Here is a 21,824-nt window from a genome sequence, read left to right as displayed (position 1 = left end):
CTTGGCCTCCACGGCCTTCTGGGGCAGAGCATTCCATATATCCACCACTCTCTGGGTGAAAAAGTTTTTCCTCAATTCTGTTCTAAATGGCCTACCCCTTATTCTTAAACTGTGGCCTCTGGTTCTGGACTCTCCCATCAGTGGGAAGATGCTTCCTGCCTCCAGCATGTCCAATCCCTTAAGAATCTTATATATTTCAATAAGATCCCCTCTCAGCCTTCTAAATTCCAGAGTATACAAGCCCAGTCGCTCCAATCTTTCGACATATGACAGTTCCGCCTTCCCGGGAATTAACCTTGTGAACCTACGCTGCATTCCCTCAATAGCAAGAATGTCCTTCCTCAAATTTGGAGACCAAAACTGCACACAGTACTCCAGGTATGGTCTCACCAGGGCCCTGTACAGCTGCAGAAGGACCTCTTTGCTCTTATACTCAATTCCCCTTGTTATGAAGGCCAGCATGCCATTAGCTTTCTTCACTGCCTGCTGTACTTGCATGCTTGCTTTCAGTGACTGATGTACAAGAACATCAAGATCTCATTGTGCTTCCCCTTTTCCTAACTTGACTCCATTTAGATAATAATCTGCCTTCCCGTTCTTACCACCAAAGTGGATAACCTCACATTTTATCCACATTAAACTGCATCTGCCATGCATCTGCCCACTCACCCAGCCTGTCCAAGTTACCCTGCATTCTCATAACATCCTCCTTACATTTCATACTGCCACCCAGCTTTGTGTCATTGGCAAATTTGCTAATATTACTTTTAATTCCCTCATCTAAATCATTAATATATATTGTAAACAGCTGCGGTCCCAGCACTGAACCCTGCGGTACCCCACTGGTCACCGCCTGCCATTCCGAAAGGGACCCATTAATCGCTACACTTTGTTTTCTATCAGCTAGCCAATTTTCAATCCATGTCAGTACTCTGCCCCCAATACCACGTGCCTTAATTTTGCCCACTAATCTCCTATGTGGGACTTTATCAAAGGCTTTCTGAAAGTCCAGGTACACTACATCCACTGGCTCTCCCTTGTCCATTTTCATAGTTACATCCTCAAAAAATTCCAGAAGATTAGTCAAGCACGATTTCCCCTTCGTAAATCCATGCTGACTCGGACCAATCCTGTTACTACTATCCAGATGTGTCGTAATTTCATCTTTTATAATTGACTCCAGCATCTTTCCCACCACCGACGTCAGGCTAACCGGTCTATAATTCCCTGTTTTTTCTCTTCCTCCCTTCTTGAACAGAGGGACAACATTAGCCACCCTCCAATCCACAGGAACTGATCCTGAATCTATAGAACATTGGAAAATGATTACCAATGCGTCCACGATTTGTAAAGCCACCTCCTTAAGTACCCTGGGATGCAGACCATCAGGTCCCGGGGACTTATCAGCCTTCAGACCCAACAGCCTATCCAACACCATTTCCTGCCTAACATAAATTTCCTTCAATTCATCCATTACCCTAGGTCCTCTGGCCACTATTACATCTGGGAGATTGTTTCTGTCTTCCCTAGTGAAGACGGATCCAAAGTACCTGTTCAGCTGGTCTGCCATTTCCTTGTTCCCCACAATAAATTCACCCGCTTCTGTCTTCAAGGGCTTGAATGAACTGGCATAACCCTAATCTTTACCCCAATATACCAATGTTATGACCACTTTGCACTGCAATGAACTTTTATAATGTTCTTTACAGTTAACAGTTCTATGAAGTCTTCTCTCGTACTCCTTTGCTCCAAAAAGAAAAGACCAACATTTCCTTAGAAGACATGTTCTCTAATCCAGGCAGCATCCTGGTAAATCTCCTCGTTAGTGCTTCCACATCCTCCCTATAACGAGGCTACCTGATTCACTTCTACAGATTTTGTTGCTAATTAAAAGATCCATGTGATTAAGGTTCTGTCTAGGTGTTATTAATCCGTGTTCTGTAGACAGCACTAGCCCTCAGTCTGTTCCACCCCGTTATATAGGGGACCTGTAGTGAACTCAGTCAGTGATCTTCATGGCTCAGCTGATGTGTGACGGTGTTACAGTTGGCAGCTGGAGTGGGGTGCGGGCACCTGAATTCGACACCTCTCCCCAGTTCTGCTTCCTTACGACAGGTTCATGATCCCTGCCCTTCCCCTGTTACCCCAGCTGAGATCGAACAACTTACCGTTATCTGGGAATTAAATCTGGACTCTTCCTCCAAGAATGCTTAAAGATTATATCATTATGCCTCTTTATTATTTTGATTACATTATACTATGAATCAACTGCTTTTCTCTTGAATCAAACTGTTGTTTCTGATTTCCACTGCTTATGATTTTAAGTCAGACCTCTGCTTTTTCCATGAACAGGAAGAAGTCCAGCAGCATTGCAAACAGACCGGAATCAGTTATTTAATCCTGGTCTCAGATAAAGAGAAAGACCATGTGAAGGTACAAGTACTACAGAATTTTTACAATTTTTCTCTGTTACAGCCCACGTTCTTTGTATCTAAGTAATGTCTTCCGGTTAATATTCTGCGTCATTGCTCCAATATGGATGACTAATGAAAGGAGTGTTACAGTCAAAGTGACACAGCTTGGAAGCAGGCTGTTTGGAAATTGAGTCCACACTGACCCATTCCACACAAATCCGACTTTAACCTAGGTGAGGGGAAGATGGTGCAGGCAGGACACGGTGACGTTTTGTGGGCAGTGAATACAACTGTTTTATTAATAGTAGTTTGGACTGTGGTCATTAAAATCAGCAGACTGTACTTTCCCTTTTGGAGTTGTGCTTTTGAACCTGCTGAACGACTGGCGTTTTTGAAGGATCCAATTACATGGACTCTCAGGAATGCAGGTGCGGCTGCAACAGCAATTGCTGGAGCAGACTTGAGGACCGATCGATGTATCGTGTCGGGGCCCAGGCCTGAGAGCAAAAGGTGAGCCGATGTTTAGTCAATTTCAGTGCCAATCCAGATTAAAAAGATCAAGCTGTTGAGCACAAGGCGAAGAATGAAGCAGAATTCAGCTTACTACCCGAGAGGCTTTATTTACCTCAACACTGAGCTGCTTCCATGGCTGTGGAGCTCTTGGATCGGCTGCAGACTGAGCTGGTTCCGTGGCTGTGGATTCATTTTCAGGGATTCTGCGATTCATTTCTGTGTGTTGTTTATTTTTTAAAATTGTTTGCATGATTTGTTCTTTTTTTCACACATTCGGTGTTTGACGGTCTTTGTTGTGCGTGTTTTTTTAGTGGGTTCTATTGTTGTAGTGCCCTCACAATGTGTGTGTCGATGCTCGGCAGAGAGTTAAACACCTTCTCAAAAGTCACCTGAGCTGGAAGCTTTCTTCGGGGTTTTTAATGAGGAAAAACTTGTGAAACTGCAGAATACGTGTTAAATACAATACAGAATCATCGCATGCCTGAATCTACCAATACTATTGATTATTCTCACAATCAGCGTTAACCAAGGCAACATTCCATACTATGCCCTGTGGACCAGAGTGAACTTGTAGTGCAACAATAGCTTAATAGCGATGAATGATAAACATAACACTTCCTTCAAAGTACACCTACTGAATGCTTACTGATATTAAGAAATCTCAAGACTCAGATATTGCTGTTTCAAGAGCAAATAAGGAGTGGATAGAGATGGATGTCTTTCTACCGTGTGTGCTTAAAGTCGAAATCCAAATGAACTGCACAGGAAATGATGCAAGAAGAGCTTACGTATAGGATGTGATGTTCATACAAATGAACTGCATATGAAAAGAGCAGTGCCTCTACAGGCCAGAACACTCCCTGCCTGACATCCATAAGATGGACTGAAACTAAAAGTCAAATGATCATATCATTATGTCTGTGGCAAAAGAAAGGACAGTCTCAGACACTGGTCTTGAAACAGTCTTTACTGCACAGTCTTTAACGTTCTCACTTCGAAAGTGTCGACTTTGACGACATACTTGCTTATGGTAATGTCTGATGAGCTGACCAGTGACCAGTGCTCACTCTGAATGACGATTGGGTGAGGTAACTCCAGAGTGAGTTGTGCTCTCTTAATGTGTCCTCCAACTCGCAGAGTCAAGAAATGGGGCAGAGTTCAAAGGTTAATTTATTATCAAAGTATACAACTCTGAAATTATTCTTCTCCAGGTAGTCATGAAACCAAGAAAGAAAAGAAAGGCAGCACGATCACCAAATCCCAAATGTCCCCTCCCCACACAAAAATGGAACAGGCACATCAACCCCCAATTCCCTCCTCCTGCACAAAAAAACAAACAAAACGGAACAGGCACATCGACACTCAAATTCCCCTCACTCTTCCCCCACTGCCCGCACAAAAAAAAGAGAAAAACCGGGAGAAAAGCCACAGAATATAAAAAAAACTATAAGACTTTAAAAAAAAAGAGTTTATAGTTCATGTCCACATCCAAAACACAGAAAACCTGGGCAACACTCTCTGGGCAAAGCGGGTGGCTCTCCACTCTCCAGTGATCAAAGGACAGGCAGCCGGTGCTCACCCTCCACAATTGTCTCAATGGTTTAACCTCCCTCGTCGCTTTAATCGGTGAAAAGGAGTCATATCGGCTTGCACCCCGTCCCGCAGCCTGCCACGAGGTTTAAACAACGCTGCCTCTGTCTCCTGGAATCCTCTTGGAGACAGCAGAGCGCTGAAGCACCCAAATGATCTCCAGACTTCTGCACTTGCTTCAATGTACTGGAACACCCAAACGATCTCCAAACAGTTCCAGAATCACATTCAAGATGAAAACAAGCATTAAAGGACATAAGAGAAGTAAAGTGCATGGTTTTTTGGTCTATCCAGAAGATGATGACCAAAAGAGTGTGTATGCAGGTGCCATCTTAACCGGAAGGTGTAAGGTAACTTTGGATTGGGAGAAATTCCTGCTTTGTGATGCACTGCACATCCTCTGCATACACCTGCCTTTGAACAACAAGAAGGATTCTAACCTTTGCCCGACGTTTGGCAGGGTTCCGGCCAGCCCTCCAGCATTTTGTGTGTGTTGCTGCTTCATACACCTTTGTCTCTGTTAGGGTTGCCTCAGCTTCAGGCTCCTTGTTCTTGCGGCTTCAGCTGTGACATGGGTTCGCGCTGCAGCTATGCCAAGTGTGGTTTCGCTTGAGCGTTGCAAAGACCCGATCGACGCGCCACATTCGGACCTGACTTCCAGGGCTGGGCAATCGAAGTTGCTGGGGTCAGAAACTGATGGTTGTAGCTTACGGCGTTCAGATGCGTCTCCAGTCTGCTGGCATTGCTTTTGGAGATGAGTTATCTTTTCACTCTATTGCTCCTGCAACGTATGTGTACAAAGCTAGGCAGAGAGTTAAACACCTGAAAAATCACCTGAGCTGAAAGCTTTCTTCAGGGTTTTTATGATTTTAAAAAAAAATTGCACTTTTCTAAACTGGTACCTTAAAAGTTGCATGTACACCAACATGTTCAATTTATGTATGCATGGGGACTTCGCAGTAATCCCGTTCAGTGGGTCCTTTGGAGTTCAGCTGTTATTCGGTCAACACTGTTGCAGATTGGAATGTCAAAACCGCAAGCTACCTGACAATTTAAAGACTGTTTCGTTGATAAGTGGCTTGTGGTTCTTAATGGCTTATCCTTCCCTCAGGTGAGGTCATTTGAAAAGGACAAGCAGACGGAAAAGCGAGTTTTGGTATCAAAGTTAGTTGATCATTTCTCCGAGAAGCTGTGGCGCAAAGTGTCCGATGACAAGAGCAGCAGGTGAGCACAGTTTTGTCTGTGGGTCCTGGTCATTACTGGAGATGCTGGTGGAGTGGATTCACTGGAGCTGAGGGTCAGCCCAGGTAATTGCCTGAAATGGGAGAGATTAAATAGCACGGAGTTATTGGTATTGATTGGATTGTACCAAAGCCCAAAGAATTGGATTCATAATAGAAAGCGGGGAATAAGTGCAGAAACAGGTCTTCATTGTGAGCTCTCTGTTGGAGTACGGTAGTTGGGAGGTATGTCGCAGTCATGCAATGTGTTGGTGAGACCTATCTTTGTCTATTCTGTATAGTTTTGGTCACCTTGTTATAAGGAAGACTTCATTAAACTGGAAAGGGTGCAGAGGACATTTATAATGATGGTTCCAATACTAGAGAGCCTAAGTGTTGGGGACAAGTTGAGCAGGCTAGGACTTTATTCCTTGAAGTAGGAGACTAAGGAGGTAAACTTGAAGAGCAGTGAGGGCTCTTGATAAGGTGAACTCTCACAGTCTTTTTCCCAGCAAAAGGGAACTAAAAACCTAAAGGGCACAGGTTTAGCCGAGAGCACCTACTTCCTGCAGAGAATAGTTAGCATATGGAGCAGAGTTGTCGGGGCAGCTATGGTAGTAATATTTAACAGACATTGGATAGGAGAGCTTTAGAAGGACATGGCAAATGGGAGTACCTTTGTGGTCACCATAGTCAGCATGGACAAATTGAGTTCCATGCTGAATGACATAGAAACTCTAGTTAAATCTGAGAGAGCTAGATAGAGTAAAGATATTGAAGGAAATGAGAAAGCTGTTGAAGAAACCTGATGGCACAGGACACAATAAGCAGCAACAACATTACTGACCTATTGCAGATGGTTCAGTGACAGTCTTCACTCTTCTCAGAATCAAATGTGATGTCCAGTGTCATACCTTGAGTGAATATGGTGATCACTATGCTTTCCTTTCTCTTACTGAAGTTACAGCAGGTCTTTGTGTTTAAATTTTAAATGAATTATATCTCTAGATCAAGTTTGCCAGTTGGCTGAGTTGGTGGAGAGGTCATGGTTGTTCCTTAGAAGAAAGCAGACCCCCTTATAACGTAGCTCATATCTCAAAGCTGCTTCTATGAATGTGAGGCCTAATATTGAGCACCCAGCTGCCAGCACAGTTTGGAAATCAATAAATTACTGAGGGAAAAAAGGGAAAAATAAAACAGACGCTGGAAATCTGAAAGAGAAAAATGAAAACGCTAGACACATTCAGCAGGTCAGGCAGCATCTTTAGAAAGAGAAACAAAGTTAATGTTTTACAATCTAAAATTGTAGGTGATTGGGACGAGCTTGTATAGCCATCTTGGATGAGCTGGGCTGTGGGGTGTATTTTCATGCTCTCTAACTATGACAGTCTTCTTTCCATCTGTATCAGAGTTTAAGTGATTTTGGCGCAGTTTTTCTCTCCCCTTTGGTGTTGTCTGACCTGCTGGACAAGTCCCACAACCCTGTTATTAGCAACACAAAACACAAAGAAGCTTTGACTGCCACATTATCACACCTTATCTGAGATACTCTCTTTATTCTATCCAATGCTCCCCTCCCACCTCCACCCTTTCTGTAGCCAAAACTAACTGGTTTGATCTTTTTCCCAGCCTCAAACCCTTAAATGCTTCTCTTACCACAGGGGCTGCCTGACCTGCTGAGTTTTCCAGCATTTTCTGTCTTAGTTATTGAGGGAAGTTCTGTTGTTCTGATTACTATCAGTTTGATTAACTTGCCCACTAAAATGGTCCAGACATACCAAGTACAATTGGAATATTTCAAGCGGGGGCTGGATTAATAACTATTTCTCACTATTTGGTAAATAGTGGTAAATTTGGTGCCCAAGGTCTTAAGCAACGGGTTTCAGCGGAGCGGGACGACATCTTTCCAACATGTATTACATATGGGGTTCTAACACTCAAAGGCAAGGAGACTCTGGATTCTGTTTTATTCTTTTTACCACCATGATGCACTTGTATATGGAGTGATTTTACCTGATGGCATGCAAGGAAAAGCTTTTCTGTATATCTTGATACATGTGACAACAGCACCCCACAGTCATGAAAATGGCCCTTCAGCTGAACTAATCCATACTGGCCATGGTGCCCTCCAGGGTAATACCACTTGCTCACTGATGGCTTGTATCCCTCTAACCGAGGAATATAAAGAATGTAAAAAGAATCTTAAAGAAATTAGAAAAGCTAAAAGAAGACGTGAGGCTGCTTTGGCAAGTAAGGTGAAAATAAATCCAAAGGTCTTTATTCTTTGGAGCATAGAAGGTTGAGGGGGGACTTGATAGAGGTGTTTAAAATTATGAGGGGGATAGATAGAGTTGACGTGGATAGGCTTTTTCCATTGAGAATGGGGGAGATTCAAACAAGAGGATGTGAGTTGAGAGTTAAAGGGCAAAAGATTAGGGGTAACATGAGGGGGAACTTTACTCAGGCAGAGTAAAATATAAATTTCGGCACGGACTGGAAAGGCCGAGATGGCCTGTTTCCGTGCTGTAATTGTTATATGGTTATATGGTTATTTTTGGGAATATTAGAAATGATTGAGTTCAGATGTAAGATGTCCCAGTTGGCCTGTGATAGAAATTTATATTTAAAACAACTACACTATTGCTCCTATTGCGATCTTCATTTTGTGTGATTGCTTTGTGTTTACAGTCTTTCTTTCCATGTTTAATTCTAAGCAGGGAATCTCGAGAGACCTTCTCCTCTCAGGGCCTGATAGGATCACTCTGCTGTGCTACAGGTAACTGGTGCGCGTGTGCCTTGGTGAATAATGCTGTGAACCTCATTGGAGGGAGGCTGATGAAGGAGTGAACGTTAGTTATTGAGTCACTTGCCATGGTTGGGACCATCGTTAAGTTCAATTCATGGCACGTGGTATTTTTCTCAGTCTTTCTTCTCTTTCAGGCATAACATTTCACATTTCTGCCTTTGAAATCTGATGCTGTACCTATCATAGCAACGCTAATTATTAATTTGTAATTCTGTCAAGTTCAAAGGTGTGTATTTGTTTTCGCAGGGATTAAACATACAAAAATGGCAATTATTATGTCATGATACCATGTCAATAATAATTATACTCAAGTTCATAATTGTGTTTAAAATTTATTGGTGAATTCATTGTGAGGGAGAAAGGACAAGTAAGGTATTTATTTCTGTCTTGAGGTATTTGTTCTGTTACCTCCTATATCTTCCTTCCACTCTGGTTTTGTGAAAGTATTCTTCTTATTTAATTCCATCATTCACAATAAATTCAGTTCATTTTGATCCTTCAATGGCTTTTGAAGTTGGGTACCCAGTTGCAATAAGGTAGGGTGCTGGTGAGGTTATAGCTGGAATATCACCCATAAATTTAAAAAAAATCTTGATACACTTTCCATAGAAGAATAGCAAGAATTTAGACCATAAGACGTAGGAGCAGAATTAGGCCATTTATCTAATTGAGTCTGCTCTGCCATTTCATCATGGCTGATCATTTTTCCTTTCAGTCCCAGTCTCCTGCCTTCTCCCTGTATCCCTTCATGCCCCGACTAATCAAGAATCTATCAACCTCTGCCTTAAATATACATAAAGAATTTGGCCTCCACAGCTGCCAGTGGCAACAAATTCCACAGATTCACCACTCTCTGGCTAAAGAAATTCCTCCTCACCTCCATTCTAAAAGGATACCCCTCTATTCTGAGGCCGTGTCCTCTTGTCTTGGACTCTCCCACCATAGGAAACATCCACTCCACATCCACTCTATCAAGGCCTTTCACCATTTGATAGGTTTCAATGAGGTCACACTTCATTTCTTCTGAATTCCAGTTTAGCAGATGAGCAGAAATTTCTTCATGGCTGTAAATCTTGGGAATCTCAGAAGCTGTGTTGACTCAGGCATTGAATTAGAGATGGATGGATTTCTGGAAGTGAATGTGTCATAGTAATGGTTTTGAGATCGATCAGCGAAAGCTGCACTCCTGGTCCTATTTCTCTTATTCCTACAGTCTTCCTCCGGTTTGGACCCTTTAGAAGTAATGTTACTGAGTGATATCTGTGTTCCTGAGTTTCGTTACCTTTTAAATGAACCTGCCATTTGCTGCCTTCCGTTGGTATCTCAGACTTCCCACCAGACCAGATGAACTGCACCCTAGGGTTCTGAAAGAGGTAGTGTTAGAGAGTGTGGAATGATCTTTCAAAAATCATTGGACTCTGGCATGGTGCCAGAGGACTGAAAAATTGCAAATGTCACTCCACTCTTAAAGAAAGGATGAAGGCAGCAGCAGGAAATTATAGACCAGTTAGCCTGACCTCTGTGGTTGGGAAGATGTTGGAGTCAATTGTTCAGGGTGAGGTGACACAGTACAAGAGAGGACAAAGTCAGCACCGTTTCCTTAAGGGAAAATATTACCTAACGAACCTGTTGGAATTCTTTGAGAAGATTACAAATAAAGGGGATGCAGTGGATGTTGTATATTTGGATTTTCAGAAGGTCTTTGACAAGGTGCCACACATGAAGCTGCTTGCCAAGTTAAGAGCTAATGGTATTACAGGAAAGTTACTGGCATGGTTAAAGCATTAGCTTATTGGTAGGAGGAAGCGAGTGGGAATAAAAGGATTCTTTTCTGGTTGGCTGCCAGTGACTAGTGGTGTTCCACAGGGGTCGATCTTGGGCTGCTTTTTTGTGCTATATATCAGTAATTTAGATGATGCAATAGATGGCTTTGTTGCCAAGTTTGCAGATGATACGAAGATTAGTAGAGGTGCAGGTAGTGTTGAGGAAACAGGTAGGCTGCAGAAGGACTTGGACAAATTAGGAGAATGGGCAAGAGAGTGGCAAATGAAATACGATGTTGGAAAATGCATGGTCATGCACTTTGGTAGTAGAAATAATGTGCAGACTATTTTCTAAACAGGGAGGCAATCCAAAAATCTGTGGTGCAAAAGGACTTGGAGTCCTTGTGCAGAACAGCTTAAAGGTTAACTTGCAGGTAGAGTCAGTGGCGAGGAAGGCAAATGCAGTGTTAGTATTAATTTCAAGAGGTCTAGAATACAAAAGCAGGGATGTGATGCTGAGGCTTTATAGGGCACAGGTGAGGCCTCACCTTCAATATTGTGAACAGTTTTGGGCCCCTCATCTAAAAAGAGATGTGCTGGCATTGGAGAGGGTCCAGGGGAGGTTCACAAGGATGATTCCAGGAATGAAGAGGTTATCATACGAGGAACGTTTGATGGCTCTGGGTCTCTACTCGTGGAATTTAGAAGAATGAAGGGGGATCTCATTGAAACCTTTTATAAGTTGAAAGGTGTCGACAGAGTAGATGTGGAAAAGTTGTTTCCCATGGTGCAGGAGTCTAGGACAAGGGCACAGCCACAAGATAGAGGGGCGTCCATTTAAAACAGATGCAGAGAAATTTCTTTAGCTGTTGGGTGGTGAATTTGTGGAGTTTGTTATCACAGGCAGTTGCGGAGGCCAGGTCGTTAGGTGTATTTAAGGCAGAGCTTTATAGGTTCTTGATTGGACAGGGCATCAAAGTTTATAGGGAGAAGGCTGGGAGTGGGTCTGAGGAGGGGAAGAGGGATCAGCCATGATTGAATAGCGGAGCAGACTTGATGGGCCAAATGGCCTAATTCTGCTCTTGCGTCTTATGGGCCAAAACTACATTAGTAATTTATTTATTGTCGTCTTCTCACAGGATCTTTTGAATCAAACGGAGGTTCAATTACCCCACATCTCACTTTCATTCCACCTGACAAGTTATCTGTCAGCAACAAAGAGCAGTACAGAGAGAAGGTGAGAGGTTTTCTTCTTCAGTGTTGTCGTGCTATAGGAGACTCATTACCACCCCTGGGTAAGGTGTAACATCTGCTAAGCACCCCCCCCGGATCAGGGTCACATGAAGCCATGGGCGCAGGTGGTGGATGGTCATACGAGCAGCTGGTGTACATCACAAGTCCTGGTTATGTGACCACTGGGACCATCTTTCTGTAGAGTATTGATAAAGGCACGAGTCAACTCCCTTGCAAAGACGCTGCCCAGAAGGCAATGACAAACCGCTTCTGTAGAAAAATTTGCCAAGAGCAGTCATGATCATGGAGATCATGATTGCCCATATCATAGAACACAGCACATAATGAGTGAACATTACCAAATACTGTAGGAAAGTCAGGGCACAATATACATTTGAACATTGAACAACATCATTCATGGCTGAGAAGTATTTTTACAGTTTACTCTCTACCTTTGTACCCAGTCCTGCAAACTAAGTTAGTGCTCTCCCAAAGATTGTGGCTTTTAATGACATGCATTTTCCTATGAATTTGTGCTGATACTAGAAACAAGATCATGGCTGTAATAAGACTGTGTTGGCATCGATAAAAACAGTGCTTGTCAAAACCAGCGTCTGTAGTGAGCCGCAATGAATGTCGGCTGCTGCTTTATTATAATTTGCTGCAGCACTTGTCTGAGTTTTCCTCATCCCGCATAACTTTCTTCTCAGGTTGTAACAAGACTTAAAAGCTTTGTCAGTAACCTGCAGCAGAAAGGGAGTGAAATTGAAGTTTTAATGGTAAGTGTCTGATTGATGGGTGCAGTGTGTGTGGGGACCCTGGGGAATGAAGCAATGCAAAGGGACATGGCTCAATGATTGGGGCAGAGGGCTGGGCAGCTGGAGGGAGATCAAGGTGAGAACCAAGAGGAAGAAAGAGGGACATTGTTTCCCTTTCTTCCTCCTGTTGTTAAAAGGCTCCCATTAAAGTGAGCTGAGCTGAGCCAGATGTTAGAGATTAAAGAGAACAATATTGATGAGCTACAGGCCAAGCAGCATCTATAGGAAGAGGCGCAGTCGACGTTTTAGGCCGAGACCCTTCGTCAGGACTAACTGAAGGAAGAGTGTCACTCTTCCTTCAGTTAGTCCTGACGAAGGGTCTCGGCCTGAAACGTCGACTGCGCCTCTTCCTATAGATGCTGCTTGGCCTGCTGCGTTCACCAGCAACTTTGATGTGTGTTGCTTGAATTTCCAGCATCTGCAGAATTCCTGTTGTTTGCATTTAAATATCGATGACCTGATCCGTTTCAATGTTTGTTTCATAAATGGCCTGTCTGGGAGTGCAGAGAGCTGTAGCAGTATGAAAGATAAATCCAGGTTTTTATTTAATGGCAAGATGTGTAGAATTGTGGAGGACACAAGGTGTGGATTGATTACGTGCAGGTAAATCAGGGTATTGAGTATCGAAATTGGCTAAACTCGGATTGCAGCTCTTTAAAACCTTAGGCAGGCCACATTTGGAGTATATTACAGAACGGCTGTGGAGGCTTTGGAGAGAGTGTATAGCATGTTCATCAGAATGCTGCCTAGGTTAGAGAGTATTAGCTGTAAAGAGCTTGGACAGACTTTTCTCTGGAGTGTCAGGGGCTGAGAGAGATGTATAAAATTACGAGAGGTAAAGATAGAGTAGATGGTCAGAGTCTTTTCCCAGGATGGAAATGTCAGGTACCAGAGGCCATACGGTGGGGGGAGGAAGGTTTAAAGATTTGTGAAGTAAGTTTTTCTTTTACAGAGGGAGTTGTTAATGCTTGGACAGGCTGCCAGGGAGGTGGTAGAAGCAGATACAATAGTAATATTTAAGAGGGATTTAGAAACAGGAAATTGAGAATTACAAAAGTTGTGTAGGGAGATGGACTGGTTTAGATTGGCATCATAGCTGGCACAGAAGGGCTTATTTCTGTTCTGTACTAGTCACTAGCTACCGATGGACAGATTCAGGTGCGGGTGCAATGTTGGGCTTTGTTCAAGGAGCTCTTGCACGTGGATAAACCTTTGATTAGGCCCTGTCTTTAGTTCTGGGCGGTACACAACGAGGACACTATAATGATCTTGGGAGGGGGTACAGGACAGATCTGCTAGAATGTGCCTGGGATTGATGAGGTTTTTAGAGCCTAAAGTTACATTTCTACGAATGCTGAAGATGAAATGTTTAAGGTGATTGGAGGGTTAGATGAGAGAGTTGGGAGGAAGTCTGTCCTCGGGGATGGGCGTGTGAAATCTAGAACAAGGGAGAGCACACAGGAGTAACATGAAGGAGCAGTGTTTATTGTTTCCCTCTCCCCGTCTAAAATGTACTGATCAAGCCAAGGATCACAGAAAGTTAGATGCTTTGCTAGGTAACGGTATTAAAGGCTACAGAACCCAAGTGGGTAAGTGAGAATAGCATATGGAGCAGCCATTATCTGATTGAAAACGGAACAGGTTTGATGGGCTGTATGGCCTAATCTTGTTCTTCTATCTCTTTCTAACTCAAACTATTGAAATGGCAACCAAGCAGTTTCATGAGAGTGTTACAACAGATATCATTCTCCACTATCGTAATCCCACAGCAGTGAGATATTTCAGCGGGTGATCTGTTATATTAAACTCGCATTTACCGGGTTTAAATGTTGATCACAGCTCTGCAAAAACTTCCCTTGGTTTGAATTGAGTCAAACAATTTTTGCTGATTTAAGAAGGAAGCTGGGGCTCAGGTTAGGCTCTAAAAACCTCATCAATCCCAGGCACATTCTAGCAGATCTGTCCTGTACCCCCTCCCAAGATCCTTTTTTTGCCAGTTGGTACTTCTGACAGTCAGCACTGAGACTGTGTGTGTGCAGTGAGTTTGTGCATCAGGCTCTGGTCTTCAAATGCTTTGGACCTCCCTGACATAGGGCCAAGATCTCGTGCTGTTCGCACTCTGGTAGTTTGGCTGTAATGGCCCTTGGTAGTGGAAGGGAATCAGAGCATCCTCAACCATAAGGGAACACCAGAGGAGAAGGCAACTTCCTCACTGCCGTGTTGGAATATCGTCCTGATGTTGTCCATGAGCTCACCTTCCACCGTTGTTTTCACTGAACGACAGCTCCAGCTCCATCTCCCTCGTGCTTTGGTTTAAAATAACCCAGTCCTCTAATTCAAATCTCTCTTCATCCTCAGGAACCCACTGAGTTCTATAAGTTTCCACTTCAAATTCTAGCCCCTTGTGGACCCGCCAGCATTCAGATAGTGTGTATGGTTGCCTGGGTCCTACGCTCTGAAATTCTGTGTCAAGTTTTGATTGGTAACCCATTTCTTAAACATGTCGGGGCACTGCCCTACAACTAAAGCAGCTCGCAGCTCAGAGAAGGAGATCTCTGATTTCAGTGTGAGGGGAAGCCATTTCAGGGACACTGCCCTGGTGTTGCACTGATGTGGTTGTCTGGAGAAGGCAGGGTGTCCCAACTGTATAAAATGTTCTGTACCATCTCTGTGTGGAGCATTAAGTTTGATGATGAAGTAGGAAATGGTAGATACCTGCTGCTGCTAGTTTCCCTCAGCTAGACTGGCCCAAACACCAGTAACTAAGCAGCACTTTGTCCCAGCTTCATCTTGGTGACTTTCCTATTTAATCAACTTGTTATTATTTCCAGTTAATGAGGGCTGCTCTATTTGATGGGATTTTAATCTTTTCTGTGATTTTGGTGTTGACAAGTGATTCCTGGCAGTGAGTATTGGGGGAGGGGAGGCCAACCCTTATCCCTTTTCCCAGTTCTTTTCAGGTTCAAGCTAAATATATTATCAAAGTATATATCCATCACCATATACAACCTTGAAATTAATTTTTTGTGGGTCTTCTCAGAAAGTCCGTAATAGAATCAATGAAAGACCGCACCAACTTGGCTGTTGAACCACTGTGCAAATACTAAAAGAAAGAAACAATAATAATAAATAATTAAGCTATAAGTATTGAGACTGTGAGATGAAGAGTCCTTGCAAGTGAGTTCATAGGTCATGGGAACATTTCAATGATGGGGCAAGTGAAGTTGAATGAACTTATCTCCTTTGGTTCAAGAGCCTGATGGTTGAGCAGTAATAACTGTTCCTGAACCTGGTGGTGTGGGTCCTGAGGCTCCTGTACTTTCTTCCTGATGCCAGCAGTGAGAAGAGAGCATGTCCTGGGTGGTGGGGGTCTCTGATGACGGACGCTACTTCCCTGCGACAACACTTCTTGTGGGTATGCTCAACGGTGGGGCGACTTTGAGCATTGTAACCTCCTCATGAGAGGGAAACCTACTGAATTGATTGATCGATCCAACCTGGACACTGTCGTACACACGAGAGAGTGTCTGTGCTGAATTTCTCAGCCACCAGGGCTTTATGGCTTGTGGGCCTCTGAATTTCCTGCTTAACTGGGCCGGTTTTCCCGTACTGCACTTGCAGCACTCTCAGCTCGGGAAAACTGCCTTTACTCTCCAGCATCTCTGTCACGTAGGGTTTAGAGTGAGCTGTGAGCACGCCCAGTCACGAGGAGTTGTGTGAAACAGTGAGCACGGTGATAAATTCCTACGAGTTACACGTATGATATAATTTGCAGGTTGATGTGTCGAAGGAAACCGTGAAGAGCTTCTTGTCACTGAAGGTAAGGGTTTCAGTCTAAACAACTCACTGTAAATGAAAAGTCAAGTCAGAGATAAAAACCGAAATTGCTGAAAATACTCAGCTGGTCAGACAGTATCTGAACTCCCCTGAAATATGAACTCAATTTGTCTTTCCACGGGTGCTGCCTGATCTGCTGAGTTCTGGGTGTACTAGCGCTAAGTGACTATTTCACAAGTAACATTCACTACGTAGTAGGGAGGGTTCATACAATTCTGGTGCCAGTCCTGCTTTTCTCCCAGATTACCTGACTGGCTGAGTCCCTGTGGTTGCCACTGGGTTGCTAACAAGCTAGCTCTATAGGCTGTGGGTGAGTGGTGAGGCCTCACCAAATCATCAGACATCATGACCCAAACTGATTCTGGCTTGTTCCCCACACATCAATAACTGAGATGCCTCTCCTCCTTTTGAAGAGTGGAGTCACTGCAAAAAGTGGGTCAGGTTGAGGTAAGAGATTTGCCTGAAGCAAGCGTACATAAGTCAGGTACTGTTCAGTAATGCTCCTGATGAGAAGGTTGAACGGTTTCAGCCTTGCATTGGCCTGATAATGAAGTTGTTTCTTGGTCTGCCTTCCTTATTCTCTGTTCTTGTTTTCCCAGTGTGACAGGGACGAGCAAACATTTTACACCAGTGTCCAACAGCTACTCTCTCAGTCACCTAAACAACGATATCTGAAATCCATTTGTGACCAAATCCACCACTTCAAGTTAATCAAGAGGTAAGGCCAGCTGAGTTCCAAAAATGTGTGGGGTGGGCATTGTGGGGGCAGGACTCCTGGTTGCTGCAGAGGTGGTAATGTGTGGGGTGGGCGTTGTGGGGGCAGGACTCCTGGTTGCTGCAGAGGTGGTGATGTGTGGGGTGGACGTTGTGGGGGCAGGACTCCTGGTTGCTGCAGAGGTGGTAATGTGTGGGGTGGGCGTTGTGGGGGCAGGACTCCTGGTTGCTGCAGAGGTGGTAATGTGTGGGGTGGACGTTGTGGGGGCAGGACTCCTGGTTGCTGCAGAGGTGGTAATGTGTGGGGTGGGCGTTGTGGGGGCAGGATTCCTGGTTGCTGCAGAGGTGGTAATGTGTGGGGTGGGCGTTGTGGGGGCAGGACACCTGGTTGCTGCAGAGGTGGTAATGTGTGGGCTGTACGTTGTGGGGGCAGGATTCCTGGTTGCTGCAGAGGTGGTAATGTGTGGGGTGGGCGTTGTGGGGGCAGGACTCCTGGTTGCTGCAGAGGTGGTAATGTGTGGGGTGGGCGTTGTGGGGGCAGGACTCCTGGTTGATGCAGAGGTGGTAATGTGTGGGGTGGGCGTTGTGAGGGCAGGATTCCTGGTTGAGGTACTCTGGCAGGGTCTCTGCCTCGCTTCTCACCGCAGTGGAGAACCACAGCTGCTGTAAGGAGAGTGTGGAGAATGGGATGTTGTTTCAGGCCAGTTTCACTGTGATGAAACTTGGATCAATTACAACTCCTACCATATTTCAAAGGAATGGCATTAACGATTTGTTTCCTGATCACAAAATTATTTCTGAAATTTAGCAGCCGATTACTGAAGGTTTGGGCATAAATAGTATTTGACCTTAAACGCTGGTTGCATTGGATAAAGTGGAGTGAACGCTTTTCTATTGTGCTTCATGAGAGTTGTCCTAGGGTAGGTGTAGCAAGGGTTATATAAAGTCAGAATCAGGTTTATTATCACTGGCATGTGTCGTGAAATTTGTTAATTCAGCAGCAGCAGTTCAATGCAATACATAATAATATAGAAAGAAAATAAATAGATAAATTAAAGTATATTTATATATCGAATAGATTAAAAACAGTGCAAACACACAAAATATATACACACATATACAGAAAGTGAGGCAGTGTTCATGGGTTCAATGTCCATTTAAGAATTGTATAGCAGAGGGGGAAGAAGCTGTTCCTGAATCATTGAGTGTGTGCCTTCAGGCTTCTGCACCTCCTTCTTGATGGTCACAATGAGAAGAGGGCATGCCCTGCGTGATAATAATGGATGCCGACTTTGTGAAACATGAAGGTGTTTTTCTTTCTGTCCTTGCAGGAGCACCCCCCCCCCCCCGCCCCGCTCATACCAGACACTGATGCAACAGTTCAGAATGCTCTCTGCGGTACATCTATAGAGATTTTGAGTGTTTCAGTTGACAAACCAAATCCCTTCAAGCTACAAGAGACTTGTGTTCTGGAACTAACCATCTTTCAGAGTATGTATCACAGAGGTAGCTGACATTTGTCCTTTTGTCTCCACAGAGTGTCCATGCTGCTTCTGTACAGTTACAAAGATGACTACTACCAGATTATGTTCTAGCGAGATTCCTGGTTTGAAGTTTGTACAAGAGCACTGCATGGAGCAGTGTGCACAGATTATTTTGATGTGTGGGAGTTTCATGAGTTAATTACTTGGGAGAGCACAAAACTGGGAATATTTGAATCAAATATGTCAATCCAGTGTGTTGTGGATGCACATACTTCGTATTAGTGCAGTGTGTTAAACTGTACCATCATCGTCATTCCGCTGTTCATCTCAGCATCATCCCTTCCTCTAGTTACTCTCTCCACCCAAGCTCTGGGCTCCAGTTTTATGGAGGCTATAACCACCCATCCCACCCCACAGCCAACGCTCCCCTGCACCCTGCAGCCATTCCTTCAGCTAAAGCCCAAGTAAAAGCTGACAGGCACAGCTCCACACCGCATCCTTGCCATTCAGTCAAAGTAGCTGCCCGTTCCTTCACATTAGGGGCACTGCCCCATCCGTGGTGTGACCTGATGTAACAAGTCAAGTATGTTCCTCTTCTGAGGCAGACGTTTACTGTCACTAGCAGTCCCTGCGTTTTCTTCGTTAATGATTACACCTGACCATCTAGCCGTGGTGGGACTGCCCCACACTGTTCAGCAGAGCTCAGGTCATAGAAATTCTCTTGCTGCTTGAGTCTGGGACTGCGATGTGTCCCACCACTGTCCACTGTGCTAACCATGCCTGCAGCCACGCTGCATTTTCTCTCGTCCCTCCTTCCGAGCAGCCGTTTTGCTCACTGTTTGGTCTCGCGCAGCCAACTGTTTGATGGGAATGAGTGCCTTTTAAATCCACCAGCCTACCTTAATCAATGTCAGCAGATTTTCTGTTTAACTAAGTTCGAACAATAAGGCAATGTGATTGGCCCACCCGCTTCATGAGGTATTTGTTTTGCTTTAGGAATCATAGTGTTTAATTTTCAAAGAAGAATCTTTGAATCATGTCTAACTGAGCGTTGTAGTACCAGATTGTGTATAACTAGTGGCTCCAATCTGTCGGCAGGCACGAGAGCCACTCTGGTGAGTTGAGGAGTACTTTACGGGTTTTAAAGTTGCTACTAATGTGTTGCTTATCCAATCCATTGAGGATTGATAGTGTCCCCCCTCAGCTGAGTCACTCTGGTTTCTGATTGTACAGAAAAGCAGCCTTGCATCGGGACTGAAGCTAAGTTTGTAGAATTATGAAATATTGTAGAATTAGCCAGAAATAGTGAGGAAAGTAACACAGCCTAGCTGCTACGGAGTTTGTTGTCGTGCTGGTGTTGAACAATTCTGAAGGATCAAAGGTGAGCGATACAAACCGAAGCCATTGTACTTTATCATGATGCTTTTATTCTGCCTTAAGACCGTGTTGTTGGTGCAGCAACCAGAGGAACAACCAAATGATAGACCTGAAGTTCTGATGCTACTACTTGGTTTTTAGCGTTTTGTCAAGGTGCCCTTAGTAAGAGCAATCTCCAGGGACTTTCAAAGCTTAAGTTGATTATACTTGAAATTTAGATCATTCTAAATTGTGAAATTGAACAGTGAGCATAAAGTGACTTTTGCTGTAAATCTGGAGAAAAATAAACTTTGTCTGTACATGAGACTTTTACCCCTGTCTTGGTTATGGTCATTATACTTCAGCTGTTAACTGTTTGGATGGTAAAATATTCGGAAGGTCTTTCTTCCAGTAGGTCCTCAAAGCCAGCCTACACTGATGTACAGCAACACACACAAAATGCTGGTGAACGCAGCAGGCCAGGTGGCATCTATAGGAAGAGGTACAGTCAATGTTTGGGGCTGGGACTCTTCATCAGGACTGATGTACAGCAACAGGATTATTGCTTCTTGGCAGGTTCTGAAAACATTTGGACAGCAACATTCTCAGCCAGATTCTGCTGCAATGTACATCTGTTTGCAGCAAGCGGTGGCAAAGCAGAACAGTGTATTCCAGCATGTACCAATCTGCTGACCCTAATCACTGAAGGAAGCACACTTGCTGGTTATATCCAAATGACATAGTAAGAGTGGAGGAGGTCAGCACTCCACTGTACTCGGTTCTGTTGACAACAGTTGCAGTTTAGTTTTGCTGAAAAGCTTGTTTGGATCTTTTTGCAAAATCCATTTGATGCCTGTCTCTGCAGCTGAAGGTTTGAATGTTTGAAATTGATGAAAGACAGTGAAACGAAAGGAAAGGACCTCCCTCACTGACACAGGTTCTATGATGGTACATACTGTTTCTTTTGGTGCAGGGTTTGCCCTGTAACCATTGGAATAAGTGTGACTGTAGTTATAAGCAGTCATTCCAGATAATGAGTGAATAGGTTAAGCATGAATTGTACAATATATAATCTGATCATCTTCCATACTCCAGTTGGAAAGGAATGGAGGGTGAGAGCGATGGAACAAGTTAATCTCAGATACTTGCTGCAACCTTCAATGTCACCATTGTCGAGACAGTCACCTTCCGAATATCTAGAGTGCCAGACCCTCAGCTGGCCCTGCCGAATAAATATCGTGGGTACCAGAGCAACTGAGGGGATGGCCACGCGGGTGTGCTGGAATACTCTTCACTTGCCTGGGTGAGTGGAGCTCCAATTCCACCCAGGCTCAACACAGCGGCATCCAGGACAAGGCACCATATTCACCATTCTAACCATTTATCGCCCCTCCCATAGAATGTACCATCCACAGGAGCTATTACGCCACCCACCCTGCCTGGTACTGACAGCATCTTCCTAAATTGTGATCTCTGAATGGAGAAGGGCATTGAGGAACAACAGCACCCACACGTTTCCCTCTAAGCTGCTGAGCATTCTGACTTGGAACCATATCAACACCTTCATTAAATCTTGGAACCCCTTCCTAAACAGCACTGTGGGAGCACCTTCGAGCACTACTGCATAGAAACAGATCTTTTGACCCAACTACTCTGTACTAGCCTGGTCTTCTGGCTAATTCCTTCTACCTGCACCCAAATCATAGCCCTCTATAGCTCTCTCATCCATGTACCTATCCAAACTTCTATGCTGCAATTGAACTGCATCTACCACGCCTGTTCCACACCCGCAGCATACTCTGAGTGAAGACGGTCTAGGGCCCGGAACAGATCGGTGGCAGGGGACTTCATTTCTATGGAGTGCGTTTTTCCATCAACCCCAACCCTCCAAATGATAAATGGTTAAAGACAAAATGAATTCCTTCATCTTGCCTTCTAGCTAATGCTGAAGTGGATTTGGGTCTGGTTTATAATAGTTAATTGTTAAGATGCTTTATGATTATTTACTCCTAATTTGGTTGATTATTAGCATTTTCAAAGTAAAATTGAAAGGGCACATTTTGCCAAAAAAAACTC

The 21,824-nt window shown here is 44.1% G+C and overlaps 1 protein-coding gene across 2 annotated transcripts in view; it reads left to right on the top strand.

The window, feature by feature from the left end:
* Positions 1 to 20,081, top strand: part of eif2ak4 (eukaryotic translation initiation factor 2 alpha kinase 4) — a 158,014-nt gene extending 137,933 nt beyond the window's left edge. Inside the window, exons 32-39 of one of the 2 annotated variants that reach the window (XM_063053324.1) lie at positions 2,353 to 2,433; positions 5,629 to 5,741; positions 8,455 to 8,513; positions 11,446 to 11,543; positions 12,250 to 12,318; positions 16,133 to 16,177; positions 16,794 to 16,912; positions 18,446 to 20,081. In XM_063053324.1, the coding sequence (XP_062909394.1) occupies positions 2,353 to 2,433; positions 5,629 to 5,741; positions 8,455 to 8,513; positions 11,446 to 11,543; positions 12,250 to 12,318; positions 16,133 to 16,177; positions 16,794 to 16,912; positions 18,446 to 18,503 (642 nt within the window). In that variant the 3' untranslated portion in view covers positions 18,504 to 20,081. Of the gene's footprint in view, positions 1 to 2,352; positions 2,434 to 5,628; positions 5,742 to 8,451; positions 8,514 to 11,445; positions 11,544 to 12,249; positions 12,319 to 16,132; positions 16,178 to 16,793; positions 16,913 to 18,445 lie in introns of both variants that reach the window. The other variant, XM_063053315.1, reaches the window with a different exon arrangement.
* The last annotated feature ends 1,743 nt before the right edge of the window (positions 20,082 to 21,824 follow it).

The sequence above is a fragment of the Mobula hypostoma genome, chromosome 1 (assembly GCF_963921235.1).
Source record: "Mobula hypostoma chromosome 1, sMobHyp1.1, whole genome shotgun sequence".
Classification (NCBI taxonomy): domain Eukaryota; kingdom Metazoa; phylum Chordata; class Chondrichthyes; order Myliobatiformes; family Myliobatidae; genus Mobula; species Mobula hypostoma.
Note: the sequence above shows the minus strand (reverse complement) of the source record. Positions and strands in the feature narration are given on the sequence as shown.